Below are 19,785 nucleotides of genomic sequence, written 5' to 3' on the forward strand. Positions count from 1 at the left end.
ACAAGGGAGTGAGGAGTTAGAGTGGCAGTTTCTAGCCTTTTACTTCTCCGGCCATGGTCTCGGCCGAGAAGTAACGTCTAACAAAGTCTGAGAACTGGCACAGCAGGGCGCAAACGTACTTGGTTCACGCGATCAGAACAGCTAGGCATAGCGCTAGCACTGCACCTGGTAAACAAGTCACATGGCAAAAGGAGGAAAGTCGCGCGTAGGCCCGACCTACCGAGCGCATTCCGGTTAGGTGGCCAGTCATACACAGCACTCACACTCACATAGTCAGCTTGTTCGAGCACTTACTAGTACAGTAGTCAGTAGCAGTAGATACGTCTTTGTTCAAGAGCCTGGACGTAGATCTACCGCGTACCGGTGCACTGGCCTAACCTCCTTGCAAATCCTCAGCTCTAAGAAGACAGTTCAGTGGTGGTTAACTCCTTGTTGCTGCTCGCTAGAACCAGGTAATATCTCGTGTTTGTAAGTTGTAGCTGCTGCGTCTTCTTGCCTGGTGTAAGACAGGGTTCTCTTTGCGTTGACCCAATTATTTCTAGAAGAGCACACTCGCTGTCCGCAGCTGTACTTTTCAGGCTACTTACCGCACGGCACCCATCGCTAAACAGGTGAGTGAACAGGTTCCTGGTTTCCGTTCCGGAGCCGCTTCGACTGACATTCTGGCCGGTTTCCGCTGAGGCTTCAGACGAGCAAAAGAGCGGAAGCCGAGGGTCGTTGCGAAGCCCAGGTGCTAGGCCAAAAGTCGCTCGCCAACATCCTGAGTTTTTTGTTTGTTTGTTTGGTGGGAGTGTTGAACTAACTTTGTCTTCGCTAGTTTCGTATCGCCATTACCCCATAACGACTGTACCCAGCGCTGTGGAAAACATCCCAAACCACCAGCACCCACGCCTGTGCTTTCTTGTGGTAACCGAAAAGAGTTACACGCAGTGGTCGACTGCAGTCCGGCTCATTGCCATTTGGGTTGCGCCCGTTTTTGTGTGCGGCACGGCACACACATGGACACCTGCCGCAGCGTGGTTGTTTTGCGGGTTTGAACTCAGTGCTCCCTCTTGAGAGGATAGTGTCGACGACCAACTGACTGGACTTCACTCTCCTCGACCCAGAGTAGTAGAAGTACATTGTAAAATAATAATTATTTGTTTTGGTTAGCGAATATGGGCGATATGCAGAGTCCATGGAATGAGGGTTTGGTTGTTTTGGTCACGCAGGGGCGTCGGACACGCTACGGTCACTACGGTATTGACCGTACCACTTTTTGCCGAAAGTACCCCGTGAATCTATAAAATGCACTGATTTGGGCTCTAAATTTCCAAAATTTTCGGCTCCGCCACCCCTCCCTCACGCGCATTCTGTTCTTCAGATAGCTGACCGTACCACACTAAATTACCTTCCGACGCCCCTGTCACGGTATAAGTAAATGAAACTTCGAAGCGCTCCTTCCTGTGTGCAACATTACAGGAGTCCTGTTGCAGTGGGGCTCACACCTGCTGCTGAAGTTAATTTCCTAGTGCGGAGTGCAGACCGACCCACGCAACAGTGCGGTGTATGCTGAGGTCAGAGCTGCACTCTTTACCAGCTCTATCGGTCCAAGATCACACCTGTCCATAACGTTATCCACAAGCATTCAATCCCAATTTCCTGTGCAGACAAATACAAAGTGAAATACACGTACATGTATGACATTTTGCTTTCCAAGAGGAAGCGGTGCAGCTTAGCTGTATACCCTGGCGAGGCTTTGACGCTGGAAGATATCGCATACTAACAGTATTATGTTGGTGTGTTATAACTACTTGCGAGGGAGATTTTAACTATTCCGTAGTTGTACCACTATTCAAATACATGTCCGTGCAGTCCAGTCAGCTTTGGCCTACCGCACAAATAGCATGTGTGCATGACAAGTAACAGTTGGCAACAACATTATTTTTAGAGAAAAGCAGCAAAATATGCACCTCTCTCTAAGCCTCTGGATTGAGAGTTCTCAATGACAGCTACTGCTAGTACAGGTGTAGTACCCAAGAACTATGTATGCAACTGCTTACTATAGGGAGGTGTCCGAAGGAATCATAACTTCAACCTGGCGTGATTGGCCGTGGGTCTCAGCGGAGAAATGGGTCCTGAGTGTGGAGTTGTCCTTGGGTGAGATGTGTGCACAACACCAGTTGACTCCGAAGTCCTGTGCACGTCCACTACAAGTGTGATGATCAACATGTCCACTATCATCGTGTACATACGTACACAGTGATGCATGAGCACAACGTGAAGAAAACAACTCCCAGTATAACTCCCAGTGATGTCAGCTGGCATAGTACAATGGTGCCCAGTACCGCCAGCCATGTAGTACAGTGTGTATGCTTCCCACAGGTTACATTTATGTACTGGGCTGGCCTGGAAAAGTCTGAAAACCCAGCTTGGGGCTTGGGTTCAAGAAACAGTACAGCTCAAGTGTTTATGACCTAGTATCATTACAGCAGCCTCCAACAGCTGGCCCAGTTGCCTTTTGGTTGTAACTAGTTGCTTACTGTGCAAGCATTGGCACCTGACAACTCCTGCTTCTATTAGGGGCCATTCGTAAATGCTGGTATTTGTTCGAAATGGGATTTATTCATTTCTCCCCAGTCCCCCTCCTTCCCCTTCAAAACGAACATTTGTTTATGCAGGGAATCGATATTTTATAATGAAGTAACACTCCTCTTAAAACGAAACCAACGCAACTCCACATCCACTGTCCACCTAGGCTTGCACTGGTGCGGTCGCACAACCTTGCCGGCATGGCTATAGAGGTTATGCAATGACATCATCAGTTGAGATGCCTTGGCAAAGTCGCGACTCACGCTGTATGTACATAGCGCCCATAAGCGGTTCTTCTGACTCACCGCCATGGCATCTTTTGCATAACCTCTATATTCACACGGTTGATAGTCCCTTTATGTAGGGCATCAACAACATGTACATGCTTGCAAAGTGCCCCCCCCCCCCCCTCCCCTTATACGGCCACATCTAGATATCGATATTTTTCACGAAGACAGGAGAAACAGGGCCCAAACCCCCTCCCTAAAGCAAACCAACATCTTCTCTATAAACATTATTGATATCTGTCGAGACCCTTGTGCAAAAATCGACAGTATAGCGGATGCTCTGCACTCCAAACATGATACCAGACAATGAAAGCTATACCAACTACAGTACAGTCACTGAGTACATATCACGTATGTCTTTGATGGCCAATACTTGTGCTGCCCCCCCCAATGATTGCATTGATTGCACACCCAGGGACTGTGGCATTTATACTTCAAGTGTTGTTCAAACACATTATCACTACAATGTCATGTCGCAATCAACAGCTAGTCTGGTTTCAAGGAGACCGTACAGTCACCAAAGCACCTGACATTCCGCATTCTGACTTTCCTATGCGCTGGGCACGGGGGTTTTCATAAAGTGGAACTTGAGTACAGTCAGTAACACCCCGCTCAGCAACAAGTACATGTAACCTGGTTTTGTGGCAATGAATAAAACAAAATGTGCAGTAATAACAGTGTATAGGGCTTGAAAGTGATGACGTCAAAACGGCCAGGGAGTAGTAAGTTGACATCAGATTTCTATTTTTGGATCATGTGACTTTGCTATTGCCTAAAGTATGTGGGTGCATAGCAACCCACTCATGTCACATGCAGGTGTGACTTTTATTTCGCCACCAGTTGTAACCCCGCCCCCAGTAGCCAAATCAGTCAGTTTCACTGGCTACATCACCATGCTGTGAGTAAGACGGCTTGAAGTGTGCTTGGAATTTTTGAAATTGTTGCTATGCTGTGACGTAGCACTTTCAAGCCCTATTTAAATAATTATACTAGTTTCCAACACGTTTTAGTGTGGCACTCATGAGTGGAAACTAACTTGTCAGGCATTGTCTTTAACATACTTTCTCTTCACATCGTTTTGGAGATGCTGCACATCCTCTTTCAATCATTTGATCTTGGCTATTATTATTATTATTATTATTATTATTATTATTATTATTATTATTATGGCGGTAAACACACGCCTGCCCACACACGCTCTCTAAGCTGCAAAGTTCTGTATTATTATCATTATAATAAAGAACCCTCTGAGCTACGTTTTACTGAAGTTTCACTGTAGTTCGATGTGGAGTTTCAAGGATTTTACGATTCGGAAAATTCTTTGACATTCAACATGCACTCATCAAAATTGTGTGTGCGGTCCTCTCAAATGTACGGCCTTGCACGACCAAGTCCGGGCTCATAGTTAATTCAACTCGTGACAGAAGCTGACCCACGACACCTGGGTTATATTGGGGAGTACTGCAATACACTAATAGCCATGCCTGTCAGTACTGAATTCACGAATAATATCTCCTCCATCTCCCTCCCTTAGTCTGACGCATTGTCTTTCTTCATATGCTCTGACAGACACCAACATGGATTTCAAATTTCTTCTGCTGACCGTGTGCGTCGTGGTACATACAGCGCACTCAGCTCCGCCGCCTGGTATAAATGTCGCTAAGGATGCCGGTAAGTTGTTCATGGCTGCTCTTTGGCGATTGCTGTACAGTGGGTAATTTCCGTACCCCCAACGTTTCATTCACCGGTCAAACAGCAAAAAAATATGTTTTGTACGGTGTCGATATGGGCATTGCCTGTACAGAAATAATTCAGGATTTCCAGGCAAAGTGTACGAAATACCATCAGTACAAAATATGCCGATATTCCATGCGAACAGTATCTGTTGCACAGACTAACATGATTAATCCTGCTTAGCTGTGTCAGGGTAGCGTGTTCCGCCTCGAACCATCCACACATCCACACATCCAACTGTGCCAAAGGCCAAGGATATTATTCCCGTAGCTATGCAAAAGACGTTACTTCAGTAACGTCTGGCGCTAGCCAGGGTCCACACAGCTTTTAATTCCCGTAGCTATGCAAAAGACGTTACTTCAGTAACGTCTGGCGCTAGCCAGGGTCCACACAACTTTAATTCCGTCTTTGTTTGTTTGTGCCATCGGCATGCCTGGCGCTACCCCGTACCTTTCCCGTACCATCAAAGACAGCTGGCCACAATATTCAAAATTTGCTTCTTATTTGGTTTGGTGGCCACAACCCCTATAGCAGGATCCGAGATCGAGGTGGTTTTCATCAGAGGCGATCCTACAGCTACCCCAGCGGAACGGAACGAGATTCGGAAAAGAGAAGTACTGATCGAGATCGCTGTCAAGAAAGCTGAAGGTGGCGGCATCCTGTCAGTATGCCCAACCCCGCTTCACGTGCCTAGTTTTCATGCATCACCCCGCCATGATTCTCTAGAAGGGCAAATGGCAATGGATCTGGAATTGTGGACTGGAACACAGACTGGAACATCAACTCAAACTCTGTATATATGTACATATTTTATATTTTTTTTACCGATTGCAAAATTCATGTATTAATAAGACAAAGTTTGACTTAATCGGTATCAGCTTGCCATTCAAGAAGAGGATGGCGGGGCAGATTATCAGGAGAATAAACCTCCGGTGAATAGCATTCGGATTCTCCAAAGCATAGCGCGGGAGGCATGTAATCATCGGTGTCTACAAGAGGGACTGGTAAATCCCGCATAGCATTTGCAAGATAATCCTCATCGGTGTCTACAACAAAAGGGACGGGTAAATGATGAGGCTCAGCATGAACAGATACAAGAGATGTTAACAAGCCATCATCCGAATCAGTGCCTGGATATCGAAAACGTAGATAACACTCAGACACCTTCCAGAAAACGGGGTCTCTATCAGGCCAAATAGTATCATGATACGTTAACATAACAGCAGCATTATACAGCATAGGCGCAACATATGCAAAGCTATCATCATCTGCTACAGGAATATTAAATGGATGCATGCGGAGATAGAATTCATCCACCCAAACATCGGGTTTGATGGAGTCATCCATTTGCACACCACGGATTCTGGTTGAAATCACGGAAACATGTGACACGGCGCATGATCTGATCTCCTAGCGATGCATCACGTTCAGCGTCACCGCTAAACCAATCATTGGGATGAAGAGCTGACGTGATAAAGATATGAGAGACACGCCACTGAACAAAGGCACCCTTAACGGGCACGAGCAACTGTGTGCCATCAAGCACCCTGAGTAGAAGACGCGGTCCCACTCCTTGCCCGCCGTCGAAATCATCGAAGAGGGTGGCAGGCTGACCCATGTACCCATCAAACCACACGCCGCTACTGCCTGCGAACCTGAAGACAAGGTGCGGTTGCCCTCCGGTTCGGGCCATACAATAGCGGGTCTTGCCACTACCAGTAGCACCAACGCACAAAGTGCAGCGAACACGTGGCCGAGGACAGCTGCCGGGCAGTATGGGAATGGAATGGGCGATGCGGTACTGTGCCAACCACCGGTTGATAGCTGACCCGAAGCGTATAGACACTTCTGGGTACCGTAGGGCGACCTGCCAATCAGTTGCACCTCCCCGGACTGCGTCCGTCGCACAGTGTAGATCATTCCGTTGACCTTGGCCACAGGGTATTCCCGCTTCCGCATACAAGCCACTCTTTTTGCAGTAATCAGAAGCTTCCCGGACAGACCAGCGACGTGGCTCGACGTGCGGGTACCGGTCGCTAAACAGAAAGCACGATCGAGCAGTTGCAAACCGTACGCGTGACTCAAACTAAACGAAGAGTTGCATGTGCAGTCCCCCAGTCGTTGGCGCTGTTTCCATCCCGCACACAATGTACTTGGGCCTAACCATGGGGCACGAGATGGTATCTTGAATTCTTCTGACTCCGAACAGCGGTGTAGTAAGAATTGCTGCGCAATCTTGGGCGTGACGAGCATGAATCGTTGCTGTCCAGTCAGAAGTCCTAGCGGCGGTGGGCCTCCGCATAGGTCTGCCATGATCTCTCTCATTGTTGGGAATCCGCAACTTGCGAGACCCTCGGCGATATGATTGGCCGTCTGCACTTCGTCCTCGAGCACTTGTGCCATCTTGCTCCCTATACTGATCCATTTCTCTAGCGTTATCTTGTCGAACAGATCGTAAACGAGATCTGCCCACTCCTTGGTACGACCTTGCAGAAGTATGTGCCCTGGGTGTGAGCATCCGTCCAGCCGATCCAACATCGCCAAGGCTCGCAACGCGGGGTAGGAATCGCGGTCTATCAGAAACAGATCTTCGTCCGTGCAATGGCACAATTCTTTCCATGCCAGCGCTGGTGAAGCAGCTAGAGTGTACACGGATGGCTTCGAAGACTGGGAATAGAAGAGAACACCGTTCTCTAACTGTGCTTGCGTGACGTGAAGTTCACTCTTCCTGCGTTCAACATCCATGGGCATAAGGGCGGATCCAACAGTCTCTCTTGGCTTTGTAGTTGACCATGGAAGTTGATCATACAGTCCACCATACACTACAGTCTGCGTGCCTTGTCTCTTAATCTTCTTCTTCTCCAAGTTCGCTGCCAGGCCTAATTCGATGTAGAGGGGAACGAGAACGAGCTGTTCTGGACCGGGTACTTTTGGTGGAGGGAGCTCGAGATCTTCCTCCACGAGCTCCTGCGACAGAGGAGACAGCGGCAACGGCGGAGATGGAGGCAGAATCTCGTCGCACTTGAGGCTCGCCTCTTCGGACTTCACTTTCACTGCTCTCAGTATCTGTGCCATCCTTCTTTTCCTGCAAACATGCGAGTATAAGTTGGGTGCGACCTTTGAAGCGACGAGCTGCTTCGTACTCTCTCACGACTAAACCAACTGCTAGGCGTAAAATCCAATCAGTGACCTCCGCAAGGTGATTATCGTATCGTTTGACGTTATCAGGAATCGGTGAACCCTTGTACAAACACTCGGAAGCAATCTCACGGGCAGTAGCACCAAGTTCCTTACGCTGAGTCTGAGCAATAGTATCCACTTGTCCTGGCGTTGGGTTCGCCTCATACGTGAATGCTTCGCTATCAACTTCTACTCCTTGTTCATCGCATTCGCTAATATCTCTTAATTTGCTGGCCGAAAATCCTATATATAGGATTTGAAAATGTGTGCCTTTTATGCCGTTGTTATTGGTCATCACGACCAATAATAACGACATAATGGTTTTCATGGAAGTTGTAAATATGTTTGAGGCATGAATGTTTACATTTTAGATTCAAAGGGCGATAATATTTCTGATGAATACCCATTTTCAGCAGTAATTGGAAATTTGAGCATAATTGTTCAGCTGCTGTCATGGAAAGGACTGAAGCAGTGAATGTGCAGAAGAACATTGCAGGTGTGGCACGGGGTGGTTTCATGACGACATATCGCACATGCCGTCATGAAACTACCAGTTTTAAGGATAAAACAAGGTCCAATAAAATCTCAAATCCTATATATAGGATTCGAAAAATAGGGCACAGGCCTTAGAGTAATATTGGGCAAGGAGATGAGCCTGAGATGTTAGTGTTTGAAAAAATTATCTTATTCAACTCTCGATGTCTACTAAGACCTAGCAAGGAAAAATTGGTCACATACTTTTTTGCTATTCTCATGCCACACCCATTTTGAGTTGAAAAATATGACCAAAATCCTATATATAGGATTTAGCAAATTAAAAGAGATATTCAAGCGCATGACCATCCAACAACTCCTTGATCTGAGGCCCGAAAAACTCACCGGCACTACGGATATTTTCCAAATCCAAGCGCCTGTGTAACCGTCTAATGCTAGCGCGAACCCAAGTCAAGTCGTTGTCGGTTTTCTTCACACCAACATTAGGCATAAAACTAAACCCTCTTGAAGACATGCTGAAAACTGATGTACATTTGGGCGAGCGTTCGTTCTTTTTGTTTTCTGCAGTAGCGAGCTCCGTGCAAACTTGTGGGACCTTCGTGCAAATTCTACATAGATTCAAATGCAACTTTAGTACGCATGCGTTCGTGCCGCGTGCAAAACTCCACATAGAAACAAATGGAGTGCCAAAGCGCATGCTCCCGGGCTGTGTGCAAAATAGCGCGCTTCGTGCAAAGCGTGCATAAACGACAAGTGACGAACTACTAGTCAAAAAGTCACGCACTACTAGTCAAAAAAGGTTTCAAAATAGTGGCCAGAAGTTGCAAGTGGGCAAAAGTGGCTAAGGGTAATACTAGCCTTAGCCACTTTTGGCCACGTCCTGTCAACGCAGCCCACCAGCGAACCCAGCCTTGGCACGCGCGCGAACTGCGTGCACAACAGATGGGCCCCAAGTGCGGCCTGCTTTATATTCATACTTTGGTTTTGTAGCCTTTTTTCAGTACTGACTAGTTATATGAGTTCTGCGCTGCGAGCAAGGGTTGCAGGCAACGGAGCACAAGTAATCTACCCGCGCTTGGATTTTCGGTGAAGAGCCGTCGGTAGCTGTGAACGCCGAACCATTTGAAAGCTTCTCCCAGGAGTTTCGCATTGGACCGCGAGACGCCGAGATAGCAGAGTTCAGCCCGCAGTGGAACTACAAAGGCGATTTTGTCAGTGCCAAAAAAATCCAATATTGGTACCAAACCGGAGCCGTCCGCGTGGGGTCAACGCATGCTCTGTTTGCAGCTACCATTGTACAGGTTGGAGGCAAAACAGCGCGAAGTGGAGAGATTTCACGGACTTGGAGTGAAGGATCATTGCAGCAAGGCCTGATTCAAACTGGCGAGGCGCTGTTGTCAATATTACCCGGTGCGGACATTGCTGATCTGCTGACAAAAGTTTCCATGTCCGATCCGAAGACGAAGGAGAAATCCAAGAAGAAAACTAAAGTCAACACACAGGCAGCATCAAAGAAAAAAGATGTCAGCGATAAGCAGCCTCGATCTCGGAAAGCTCGCTCAGTGGGGCAGAGGAAAGATCACTCTCGGCGCAAAAGTGACTCCAAACACGCAACTCCCAGCAACAAGACTCATTCTACCCAAGGATGTATCAGCAGGACTGGCATCTGGTGAGGGCGCTTGGATAAAGCACATGCATATCAACAACGTGTTGTGCAACCAATCTATCCAGTATATCAATGAGATCCAGATAAGCAAAGAAGTAAAAGCAAACGTGAACGCCATCGCAATGATGAGGCTCATCGGCGCGAAATTTGAGTCACCCGTCTACGGCATTCAGCAGATCGCCGATTCTCAGTACCCCATGTTCTGTGCTGTGACGAAGAAGGTGTAGAGGAGACGGCTCGATACCGGGACGTTTTGACAGCCAAATTTGTATAGACCCAAACCGATCATCAGCGTTGATTTTTCACTCGAAATATGTTTGTGGAAGGAAACTGGCATGTTGAAGTTTGCTCTGGGGCCAGAGTCAATCGAACTGAGCCACTCCTTTGTGTTGACCCATTGCCTCCAAGTTGCCCAATTTTTCGCTTCAAAAAAGTTCAAATCAGAGGTGGCTCCAAACCGGACACGTTTTAGAGTGCACGTCAAATTCACTCTGGGTCTGAAATTAGGTAATTGCTATCGCTCCACGACGGCCAGTATAGAGTAACAATAAGCCTTGTGTGTGCTTCCATTAGTTTTGATTGGTATGCGGTGCTTTATTGGCGAGAGGCGAGCCGCTGTTTACCTGCGACAAGAAGTTGATTTTTCGAAAGTCGTAAAACTCAAGTCGCAGTGCGAAGCAACACGTCAAAAACTCACCTGCTTGATATGGCGCTTCTGGTCATCGCAGAGCCATGAAATTTTGGCTCGGAGTATAACACGTAGTAGTCTCACTGTGACATATGTTTTCTAATCAAAATACCAAGAGAGAAAGTGAATATTGAGTCCGTTCCGGTTTGCAACCGGTGTCCTATTTGAAACCGTCCCCTCTACATCAAAGTACCGAAAGTCCTCATCGGCAGCTTCAAGATCTTACTCACAGATCCTGAGACGAAGAAAAACCTTGTGGTAGATTTGGTGTCACGTGTTTGTTTCGTCTTGGTCGCTGTGGACACGCGTCATTGGTTGGTGGTGTTGTGCGCATGCGCGAAACTGTGTGAGCTAGTCTTTGGTCTGTCGTCTTGTCAAGATGTAGTCGTTTTCCGTGTTCTTGTTTATTCGTCAATAAAAAGAGTGTAAAAAGGCAGTCCAGTGGTGGCGGTTGAGCTGATGCAGTGATATGATGCAGTGATGGAGAAGTAATGTTAGACTTACAACTACAAAATTTGGCGCCCAACTATCTCTCGACGCGGAGTTCTGCCTCCGCAGCTCACGACTCTGAGATGTGTGTTGCTCCCGTCACTGCTGGACTGTCCTTGTTTATTCGTCAACCCTGTCTGTGTTCGAACGTTCGTCGTGGAGCTGTGTCGTCGTCCGGTGTCTCGTGACAGATCCTGTGTCCTCCCAAATCATGCGAAGATTCTGTGATGCGCATGAAGGTGTTTCTTTCCACGAAAAAATGTGGCAGATCGAAGTTACGGAAGGCTCTGGGACAGAAGCAAAAACTACTATCGTCAATGCTGGTGTCTACCAAGAAGACTATGCCAATATGACCGGAGTCTACGCTCATTGCACTGTGCACAGGAGATCGAATACACAGTATTATTCAGCAGCGCAGCAAGGTACTCGACTCTCAGGGTCAGTGAATGACCTGGGCCAATCAAGCGAGTGGATAGAGATGGACTGCACGGACCAATTCATGACCGGAGAAAAGTATGCCGTGATTATCATTCCCGCTAACTGCTCCAGCATCGTCGGCGTCCAGCAGCAAAAAATGAGCAACATGCCTTACAGTCGTCCTATTGAAACCCAATTCTCCGTGGATTTGCTCATGAAGTACGATATCCAGCACCTACCGATCAATGCGTACCTACAGAATCTCGTTGCAGAACAGGCGAACGTCTCCACATCTCTCGAAACTTACGGAGCTCAATACCAACAGTTCCAAGTGCCCGATATGTACATCGGCACAAGTGATTTGAATGGCTGGGGCCCAAGTGACGTTGTAGGTGTACCGCGTGACATGCCGCCTACAACTGAGATTCCGAATCCTGACACTACTGGCAACGTGCCTGTGGATCCGCGGCAGAAGGGTACTGCTTCTGGTCCATATACCCCGTCATCAACCGATGTACCTCTTCCCAGTAATCCGGAGATTGTGACTGACACAAAAGCGAAGTCACAGACTGTGCATCCTGGTCAGCATGCAGAATTCCATAAGTACAGCGCTAAGATGAGTACTTCAAGTTTCTCAACGCTTCATCACAGCGGTACTCAGCGCAGAGGAGAGGACCATGTAGAAACTCTCGCTGCACACAGACAGGCGCTCCCTGGCCGTATGCGCGCGAGACGACAGCTGGCGGATAACATCCAGCGTATGCTTGAGTTGAACTCAGGTGTCAAGAGCCAGAGCAATTCAGATACACTCACACTGCTACAAACCGCTACATCACTGCTGCGACAGGACCCCTACAGTGATGCCTACCGTGTGACTGAAGAGCTGTCGAAAAGAGGACATCCGTTTGTACTGAACACATGCCATACTCACCCACATCGAGCGCGCGTTCGAATTGCTGAAGGTGTGCACGTCATGTTCACCGAGGAGAATACTCATTCTTCAACGCAGGGCTTTCCGGAAGGCTCTTTGAACGAGTATCAAGTGGCACAAGCGCAAACAATCAGTGGCTTGACAGGCGATGTTACGCTACCTGGGCAGCAAACAGATCCAGATCGCGCAGCGTGGCAGACTCTAATGGCATGCGCGACTATCACGCCTCATGTGAAGAGGGACACGAGCAGTGGCCTACGAACTATCGCAATGCGCCAGCAAGCAGTGGCTCCACTTCAAAACCTTGAAAGGATTCAGACAAACGAGCTTTATCTCGCTGGCCGTCCACCAAAGAGAAAGTACGTGAAGGGGTCTGTCTCTGCAGATCCATTTTCAGAAGTCTTCAACTCTATTGCCGGTATTGCAACATCCGTGCTTCCCTTTCTTCTTGTCCGGGAGACTGGGGAAAGAGTATCCCTCAAAGGCCTGAGGCGATTCGACGATCCGCATGCTATTTCGGACAAACATGGATACTCAAGCATCTCAGCTATGGTGAAAGACGGAGCGGGATTGCTCAGTATTGACATCGAAGCTGCGGCCGCAGATGTTTCGCTGACACCCAACGACGACTACGATCCGGCATTCAGTGAGCTACCAGAAGAAATTGCCTTAATAGGGCTTTCAAATGCAAGATCATAATGTGAAGCAACTTGACAGAATGAGTATGTATGCGAAGTGTATGGGGGAATGTGCGGGGCGATAGTGCGGGTTTGAATCCCAGGTTATGTCTTGAAAAAAAAGGAGAAGTGAAAAATTTATAACATCCCTATGCTTTTTTTGCCTAGGACATCAAGGTGGTAGACGCGTCGACGGTGTCGTATTACCCTCGAATGCAAAGAGAAAGTTTGATGTAGCCAATCAATGGAAAAAACAACAACATTTCCATCAGTTCTAATAACATGCATGATGAGCTAGGCAAAAATGCATAGCGTAGGGCGCGGAGCTTCCAAGCTCTCTCGTTCCGTGTTTGTTTGTGCCATCGGCATGCCTGGCGCTAACCCGTACCTGTCCCGTACCGTTCCATCAAGGACAGCATCGGCATGCCTGGTGCTATCCCATGCCTGTCTCAGCGGCGTACCGTACGATCTAGGACAGCATCGGCATGCCTGGCGCTATCCCGTACCTGTCCCGTACCGTACCTTCAAAGACAGCTGGCCACAATATTCAAATAGGGCTTTCAAATGCAAGATCATAACGTATAGCAACTTGGAAGAATGAGTATGTATGCGAAGTGTATTGGGGGAATGCATGCAGGGCGATAGTGCGGGTTCGAATCCTAGGTTATGTCTTAAAAAAAAAAGGAGACATGAAACATTTATAACATCCCTATGCTTTTTTTGCATAGGTCATCAAGGCGGTAGACGGTGTCGTATTACCCTCGAATGCAAAGAGAAAGTTTACTCTCGCTAGGCAAAAAGGCATAGCGTAGGGCCCTGAGCTACCAAGCTCTCTCATTTCCATGTCTACTGTTGTGTTTTTCTCCATTTCTGACACAGCTGGTCTTGAGGAGAAGAGGGTGGAGGTACTGGTAAGTCTCAGTCTTGTGCAAGTAGTAATATAGTATGGCATGTACCATTAGTGATGTTTTATTGCCAAACTGAGACTAGTTCTCTGTGTGTTCTGGAGTGTTAGCATCACTTTAATAACGCGTACCAGGAAAATCACCACTGCGGCTTAGACTTCGAATGTTGGCCAGCATATAATGCATGTACTGTTGCTGGTATCATTCAACTGCTTTTCATGCACGTGCACTGCAATGCATCATTGCACTAGCTTGAAGCTTCTATGTGTTGTCAGTTCCGAGTGAAGGACAACGTAGGAAACTTTTGCTAGAACTTCTAACTTTACTAATGCACCCACCCTGAATTACGGAAAGAGGACTCTCGTTTCCGGCCATAGAAGTGGACGTCGTATGGCCTGGTGCGACTGAAGTCGTGCGGGGTTCACTCTGTTTCTGCAACATTGGGATTGCGTCGCATTTGACTTGTACGGTGAGCCATGTGAACTGCAGTGCCCAGCGCTGCAGCCAGCACGAACAACATGGAATATACCTTCACCAAGCCGCTGTTGCTTCACTGCAAGAGTTTCTGCGTACTGGTGTGTGTATAACCCCAGTACAGACCACCCCGGCGCACACTTGCGGTCACCCTGCCTCCGCATCCCTTCTAGCTATAAGCAGCAGGGGTGTCGGGGGTGCCGGGGTTGTCAGGGGTTGTCAGGGGCAACGTCGGAAGGTATTTTAGGGTGGTACGGTCATCCACCTTAGGCACAATTTACTCGTGGGGTTGGGGTGGCTTCTCTGAATTTTTTTGAAGATTAGAGCCCAAATCAGTGCTTTTCATTGATTCACGGGGTAGCTGGGGCAAAGAGTGGTACGGTCAATTCCGTAGTGACCGTAGCGTGTCCGGCGCCCCTGAGCACTAAGAAAACGTGTGTGTGCGTGTGTGTGGGTGTGTTTGTGTACACTCAGGAGCGCCTAGAGAAAGTTTTGAAGCAGCTACGCGAGGAAGAGCTGAACATGCATCCCAACTCTGATGCCACTGACAAGCTGAGCGTTGATGAGGCCCTGGAATCCACCAAAGAGCTCAGTGATACCGACCTGTCCGAGGTATTGAAGGCAGATGATGTTGCTGAAAAAGCTGCCGACACTAGCACTGCTGAAGCAAAGCCAGGTGCAAAGGCGGAGGAAACTTTCAAGATCAAGGACTTTGAGGATGGTGGCAAATATTGGCAGTCTATTGCTGCCACCACCGAAGCACCCGCAACAACTGAAGCTGCTGAAGTTGCCAGCCATGTGGCCGCTGCTGATGCTGATGATGCCACAGAGAATGAGCAGCGAAAGGCTTTCGTCAACGTGCTGACAGACACTATTTTTGAGCGTCTCAAGGCCGGCCAGGTAGCCTTCCCGAGAACACTCGGTGACCGTATTAGCCACCCTAGTGTGAACGCTGGCAATCCAGGAAACGTCGAACAGATTCCCGCACAATCAGCTGTAGGCAAGCCCGTTCACGCCAGTGTGCACAAGGACATGACACCAGTTGCATCGCAAACACACAAGCAGGAATCCAAGCAGGATATGGTGGCAGCTCATGAGAAGTTCATCCAAATGCTCACTCAGTCCATTTACAAGCGCATCATGGCCGAACAGGCCCTCAACAAAGCCGACCATTCTAGTGACGCCGCCGAGCAAAGCAGCAAAGTCAACGTTGCTGCACCAGCCCCGAGCAAGCAGCAGCAGCAGCAGCAGCTAATGGATGCTGACTCCATGCAGCAGCAACAGCAGGCTGTCAATGTTGCTGAGGCGGATCAGAAGACCGTGTCGGCCCATGACCAGGATACTCAAGACTTGCTGGCTGATCTCACATGGTGAGAACTGCAGATGAAGTATCGCTGAGGCTCGTGCAAGTACATGTAGCTGTGAAGGAGAGCCATCCCAGCTTAGAAACAGATTCACTGACTGATTCTTTCGCTTGTCTCAGGGTTGATGGATATCTTGCCCTGCGCCTCCAGTTACAGTGTGCCGGTGTTGCAAGGTAATTCAACACGCTGCTATTCAGGCAACGTATCGCATTACTTTCATCAGCAGGTTCCTTTCGATTTCTCTCGATTTCTTTAGTTCTACTTCCAGCTTTGAGTTGGTTTCAGATACCTTTGGAGTATTTGTGCATGTTGCTGCTGCTGCTGCTCTCTGTGTATATTTGTGCATGTTGCTGCTGCTGCTGCTCTCTGTGTTTCACAGCTTTGTGACCCTTTTAGACACCTGTTGTAATTGCTCTTTTCAGTTTTCTACCACTGCATTGCATGAAGGTAATAAAAAAATTAAAATTAAAAGACAATGAACTCGGATGGAGAGCCAAGGATTATTAATTAAAAAGATATTCGTTTGTTTTGAGGGAAAGAAACGGGAACCGTCTAAAGAAAATACTGACTGTCACCACCAGGACTCGAACCAGGGACCTTCGCTTGAGGCCAGCGATGCTCTAACCACTGAGCGAAAGAAGAAGATCAACATATTCTCCCGCCAGGCTGTTGTCACCTCATCAGCTGTTGCAAATTTGAATACTTAGTATTGTTGTGCTCAAGGCTTGCAATGGCAAACACGAGATAATCTCAGATACTTATTATTTTTAAATTATGAACCGGCCCTGTACCTGGGGAGAACTAGAGCGGACAGCCGGGAGTGAAGCTCGCATTGCTTCACATTTCATCTGCCCATCACCGTTGTCTTCCTGCTCTCACTAGCACACTAGAGAGGTTATTAAGACGCACGTTATTTCTGACTTGACGCACAATTTCACGTCAAATTTGGCGTAAAACTCCAAATTTCAACATGAGCTGCAGGTCACTCGCATTGTTTTTAAACGCGCGAGCTGAACTTCCGCGTCACGTCAGAAATAACGTGCGTCTTAGCCTCTCTAATACCATAATTATTATGACCTTGTATGCCAACGGCATCTCCGCTTTATGTTTGTGTATGCTATTCCTGATCTCCTCTGAAGATGAGTATGTGATGGCAGGCTCACCTTCAGCTCACCTGCAAAGTATGCCGCTACTAGTGCCAGTAGATACTGTACAAGCAGAAATATTCGTCTGGAATTTAATTTCGTCTTTTTCGTCCAAGGAGCTGTTGGACTAAATTAAATGCCGGACTAATATTGATTTGTCCAGCTTTTCAATACACTCTTATGATCCATGGACGAAATTTACAACCGGACGAACTCCCTTTCTTTGGAGTTGGACGAAATTATTGACCGACGAAATTTTCTGCTTATACAGTAGGTGGCAGTCTGTTCGGTGCATGGGCGAAGTGCATGCAGCAGTGCCAGGGACAGGAGGATCATCTAGCCTTCTAGGAGAGCAGCCATGCATGATGCTCAAACCTGTCTGATGGGGCTGGCAAACCAACCATGCCAAACTGGACAGAACATGGCACAGGCACGGTGTGACCATTTGACGCCCATCGCCGGAGGCGAAGATAGCGATGCTACAGAAGAAGCCATAGCAACTTGTGCTGGGATTGCATCATTCAACAGCTTGCAAGGCTGAAGAATTGACTGCCACTATTCAGCCTGGTCTACACCACACAGCTATCAAGTGGCTTTTTCTGGCCAGTAAATCCCTACTTGGTGTGACACACACATACACACCACCAGCATTCACTGACTCAGCAGAATGATTGAAGAGCTACAGGAGAATGAGAAGGAGAATCGTTGGAAATTGAACCTGCAATGTACCTCTCGATTGGAAATTGACTGCACATATCACCGCATCATACGGTACACTCACCCACCCACATCCACCCAGACCCACACTCACGCACAGGAACTCGCCGGGTCTGCACTGCGCCTGAACACATTGTTCTGGCTACATTCCGGTCCTTAGCAAGACAAAGCTAAGTAGGAGAAAGAGAAAGAGGGAGGGAGAGAGAAAATAGAACCGTCCTGCAATGAAAACTACAACCTATGGCACTCTTGCTCGGTGCCTAACAGTTAGCGGCGCAGCGGCCTCTGGCAGGTAGAACAACGGCGAAACTCACAATCTCCTTAGCAGCCTGATCTGGCACACCAGTCTCTAGTCTAAGCTAGGCAGAATTATAAATAGCGCTTGGAGAATCGCCGCCGCCTTCAAGAGTCGGAGTAGAGGTGGGAAACCTGTTCTGGCAAACCAATCTCTAGAGCTGGGCATCAATTCGCTTGGTGAGTCGCCAGGGCTTGACATCGATTCGCTTGGTGAGTCGCCAGGGCTGGACATCAATTCGCTTGGTGAATCACCGCCGCCTCAAGAGTTGGAGGAGAGGTGGGGAATCCCCTGGTGTGACCCTGCCGTCTACAGTTCTGGAAGTACACAAGTCATTTCAACAGCCAGTACCAGTACCTGCTACCAGTCCGAGAGAGCGTCCAGTGATTTGTCGCTTGCCGGGGTGCTACCGACGGATTTGAGCGTGTTGACGTGCATGCAGAGCATGCCCCACAGGCCGTCGGCACGGTACTCGATGCCATTGTCCTTGGCCCAGCGGCGCACGACCGGCACAAGGCGCCAGTACTTGTAGCGCGGCAGCGTCGGGAAGAGATGATGCTCCAGTTGATACTGCATGCCACCAAACAGCCACTCGGTCACGGGGTCCGGGCACACGATGTCGCGCGTCGTTTCAAATTGGTTCTTGACGAAGCTGGGCTCATGAGACGTCTTCATGTCCTCGCTTTCATGCGACAGTGTTACAACAATGGCAACCAGAAAGCCGCTGATTAAAATAGACATAATTGACACACTCAATGGTAAGCATAGCAGCCAGATATAGTTTATGGACATGCGTGCCATCTCGAACTTGTCGCCACCAGCCCATATCCGCTGTACTGACTGTATCCTCCAGGATACGTACAGCAACGAGTAAAGCATGAGGAAGTAGATGTGTTGGAACGGGCGCATGGCAGTGTCCATGGACTTCGGCGGGGCCCATAGGAACAGGAACGGCCGGTTGTCAATGTCCGGGTCGATGCCCACGTGGTTGGTCAGTACGTGGTGGGTGTTGTGTTTCTCTGACCACCAGCCATCATCCAGGCCGGCTACCACAGCACTCAGCCAGGGCCCAACCTTGTCACAGTATGCTGAGTTTCTTGAATGGCACATATCGTGGCCCAGCCAGCCGGACTGCTGCATGGCCAAGCCCAACAAAACTGCGGACAAGACGGGACATTGCCATGCCAGGCATGTGCCAACAATTACCAACACAGCGATAGTGCTGATCAATCGAAACTCGTGCAGGAAGCTGCGTTCAAACCATCCTTCCCGCTCCAGACGATCACGAAGTTCATGATACGCCTTATCCAGATCACTGCATTCCGCTCCTCTGGGTACGGGCATGGCTTTTACAGCAACTGATTGAGCGGCTTGTAGCTTGGTAAGGCGCTTGCAGGCATCCTTGCTGTGCAAGGCGAAGAAGGCATCTGTGGCGTCCTTGCCATCGAATCTTTTCAAAATTTTCTCACCACCTGGATGAGAAGGACCCCACTTGGACAGGTCCAGCCACGCTCCGTCAATGTAGAGCCGCATGTCCGGGTGAGAAGATTAGATGACCTCTGGAGGTCTTGGGCTTTCCGAAGTCCAGGTTTCCGCCCAACTGAGGAACCAAATTGTGAGGTCCTCAACAAAGTAACTTTTAGTTACTACTGTAGTACTTGTGGCAGCAGCCGAACACACCACACACGTACACACACACACAACGGCCAGAAATCCGTGGTTGCGAAACGTCAAGGTATGGCGCGATACC

At 48.5% G+C, this 19,785-nt stretch overlaps 2 protein-coding genes across 2 annotated transcripts; one reads left to right on the forward strand and one right to left on the reverse strand.

Moving 5' to 3' along the window:
• Positions 1-298: 298 nt before the first annotated feature.
• Positions 299-16,381, forward strand: LOC135809467 (uncharacterized). The gene is made up of 5 exons (XM_065322822.1): positions 299-452; positions 543-611; positions 4,428-4,529; positions 14,015-14,046; positions 14,989-16,381. Exons 3-5 carry the CDS (start codon positions 4,436-4,438, stop codon positions 15,886-15,888), a joined length of 1,026 nt encoding a protein of 341 aa, XP_065178894.1. The 5' UTR covers positions 299-452; positions 543-611; positions 4,428-4,435; the 3' UTR covers positions 15,889-16,381.
• A 1,297-nt stretch (positions 16,382-17,678) lies between these two features.
• On the reverse strand, positions 17,679-19,756 carry LOC135809466 (delta(6)-fatty-acid desaturase fat-3-like). Its single transcript, XM_065322821.1, has one exon. It carries the CDS (start codon positions 19,566-19,568, stop codon positions 18,396-18,398), a length of 1,173 nt encoding a protein of 390 aa, XP_065178893.1. The 5' UTR covers positions 19,569-19,756; the 3' UTR covers positions 17,679-18,395.
• Positions 19,757-19,785: the final 29 nt, after the last annotated feature.

Source organism: Sycon ciliatum, chromosome 2, assembly GCF_964019385.1.
Source record: "Sycon ciliatum chromosome 2, ocSycCili1.1, whole genome shotgun sequence".
In the NCBI taxonomy this organism is placed as follows: domain Eukaryota; kingdom Metazoa; phylum Porifera; class Calcarea; order Leucosolenida; family Sycettidae; genus Sycon; species Sycon ciliatum.

Bases quoted from the DNA above. Each gene is read 5' to 3' on its own strand.
- LOC135809467 (XM_065322822.1), top strand. From the start codon at position 4,436: ATGGATTTCAAATTTCTTCTGCTGACCGTGTGCGTCGTGGTACATACA. The intron at 4,530-14,014 runs GTAAGTTGTTCA...TTTCTGACACAG, and splicing joins AAATGTCGCTAAGGATGCCG to CTGGTCTTGAGGAGAAGAGG. The intron at 14,047-14,988 runs GTAAGTCTCAGT...GTGTACACTCAG, and splicing joins AGAAGAGGGTGGAGGTACTG to GAGCGCCTAGAGAAAGTTTT.
- LOC135809466 (XM_065322821.1), bottom strand. From the start codon at position 19,568: ATGCGGCTCTACATTGACGGAGCGTGGCTGGACCTGTCCAAGTGGGGT.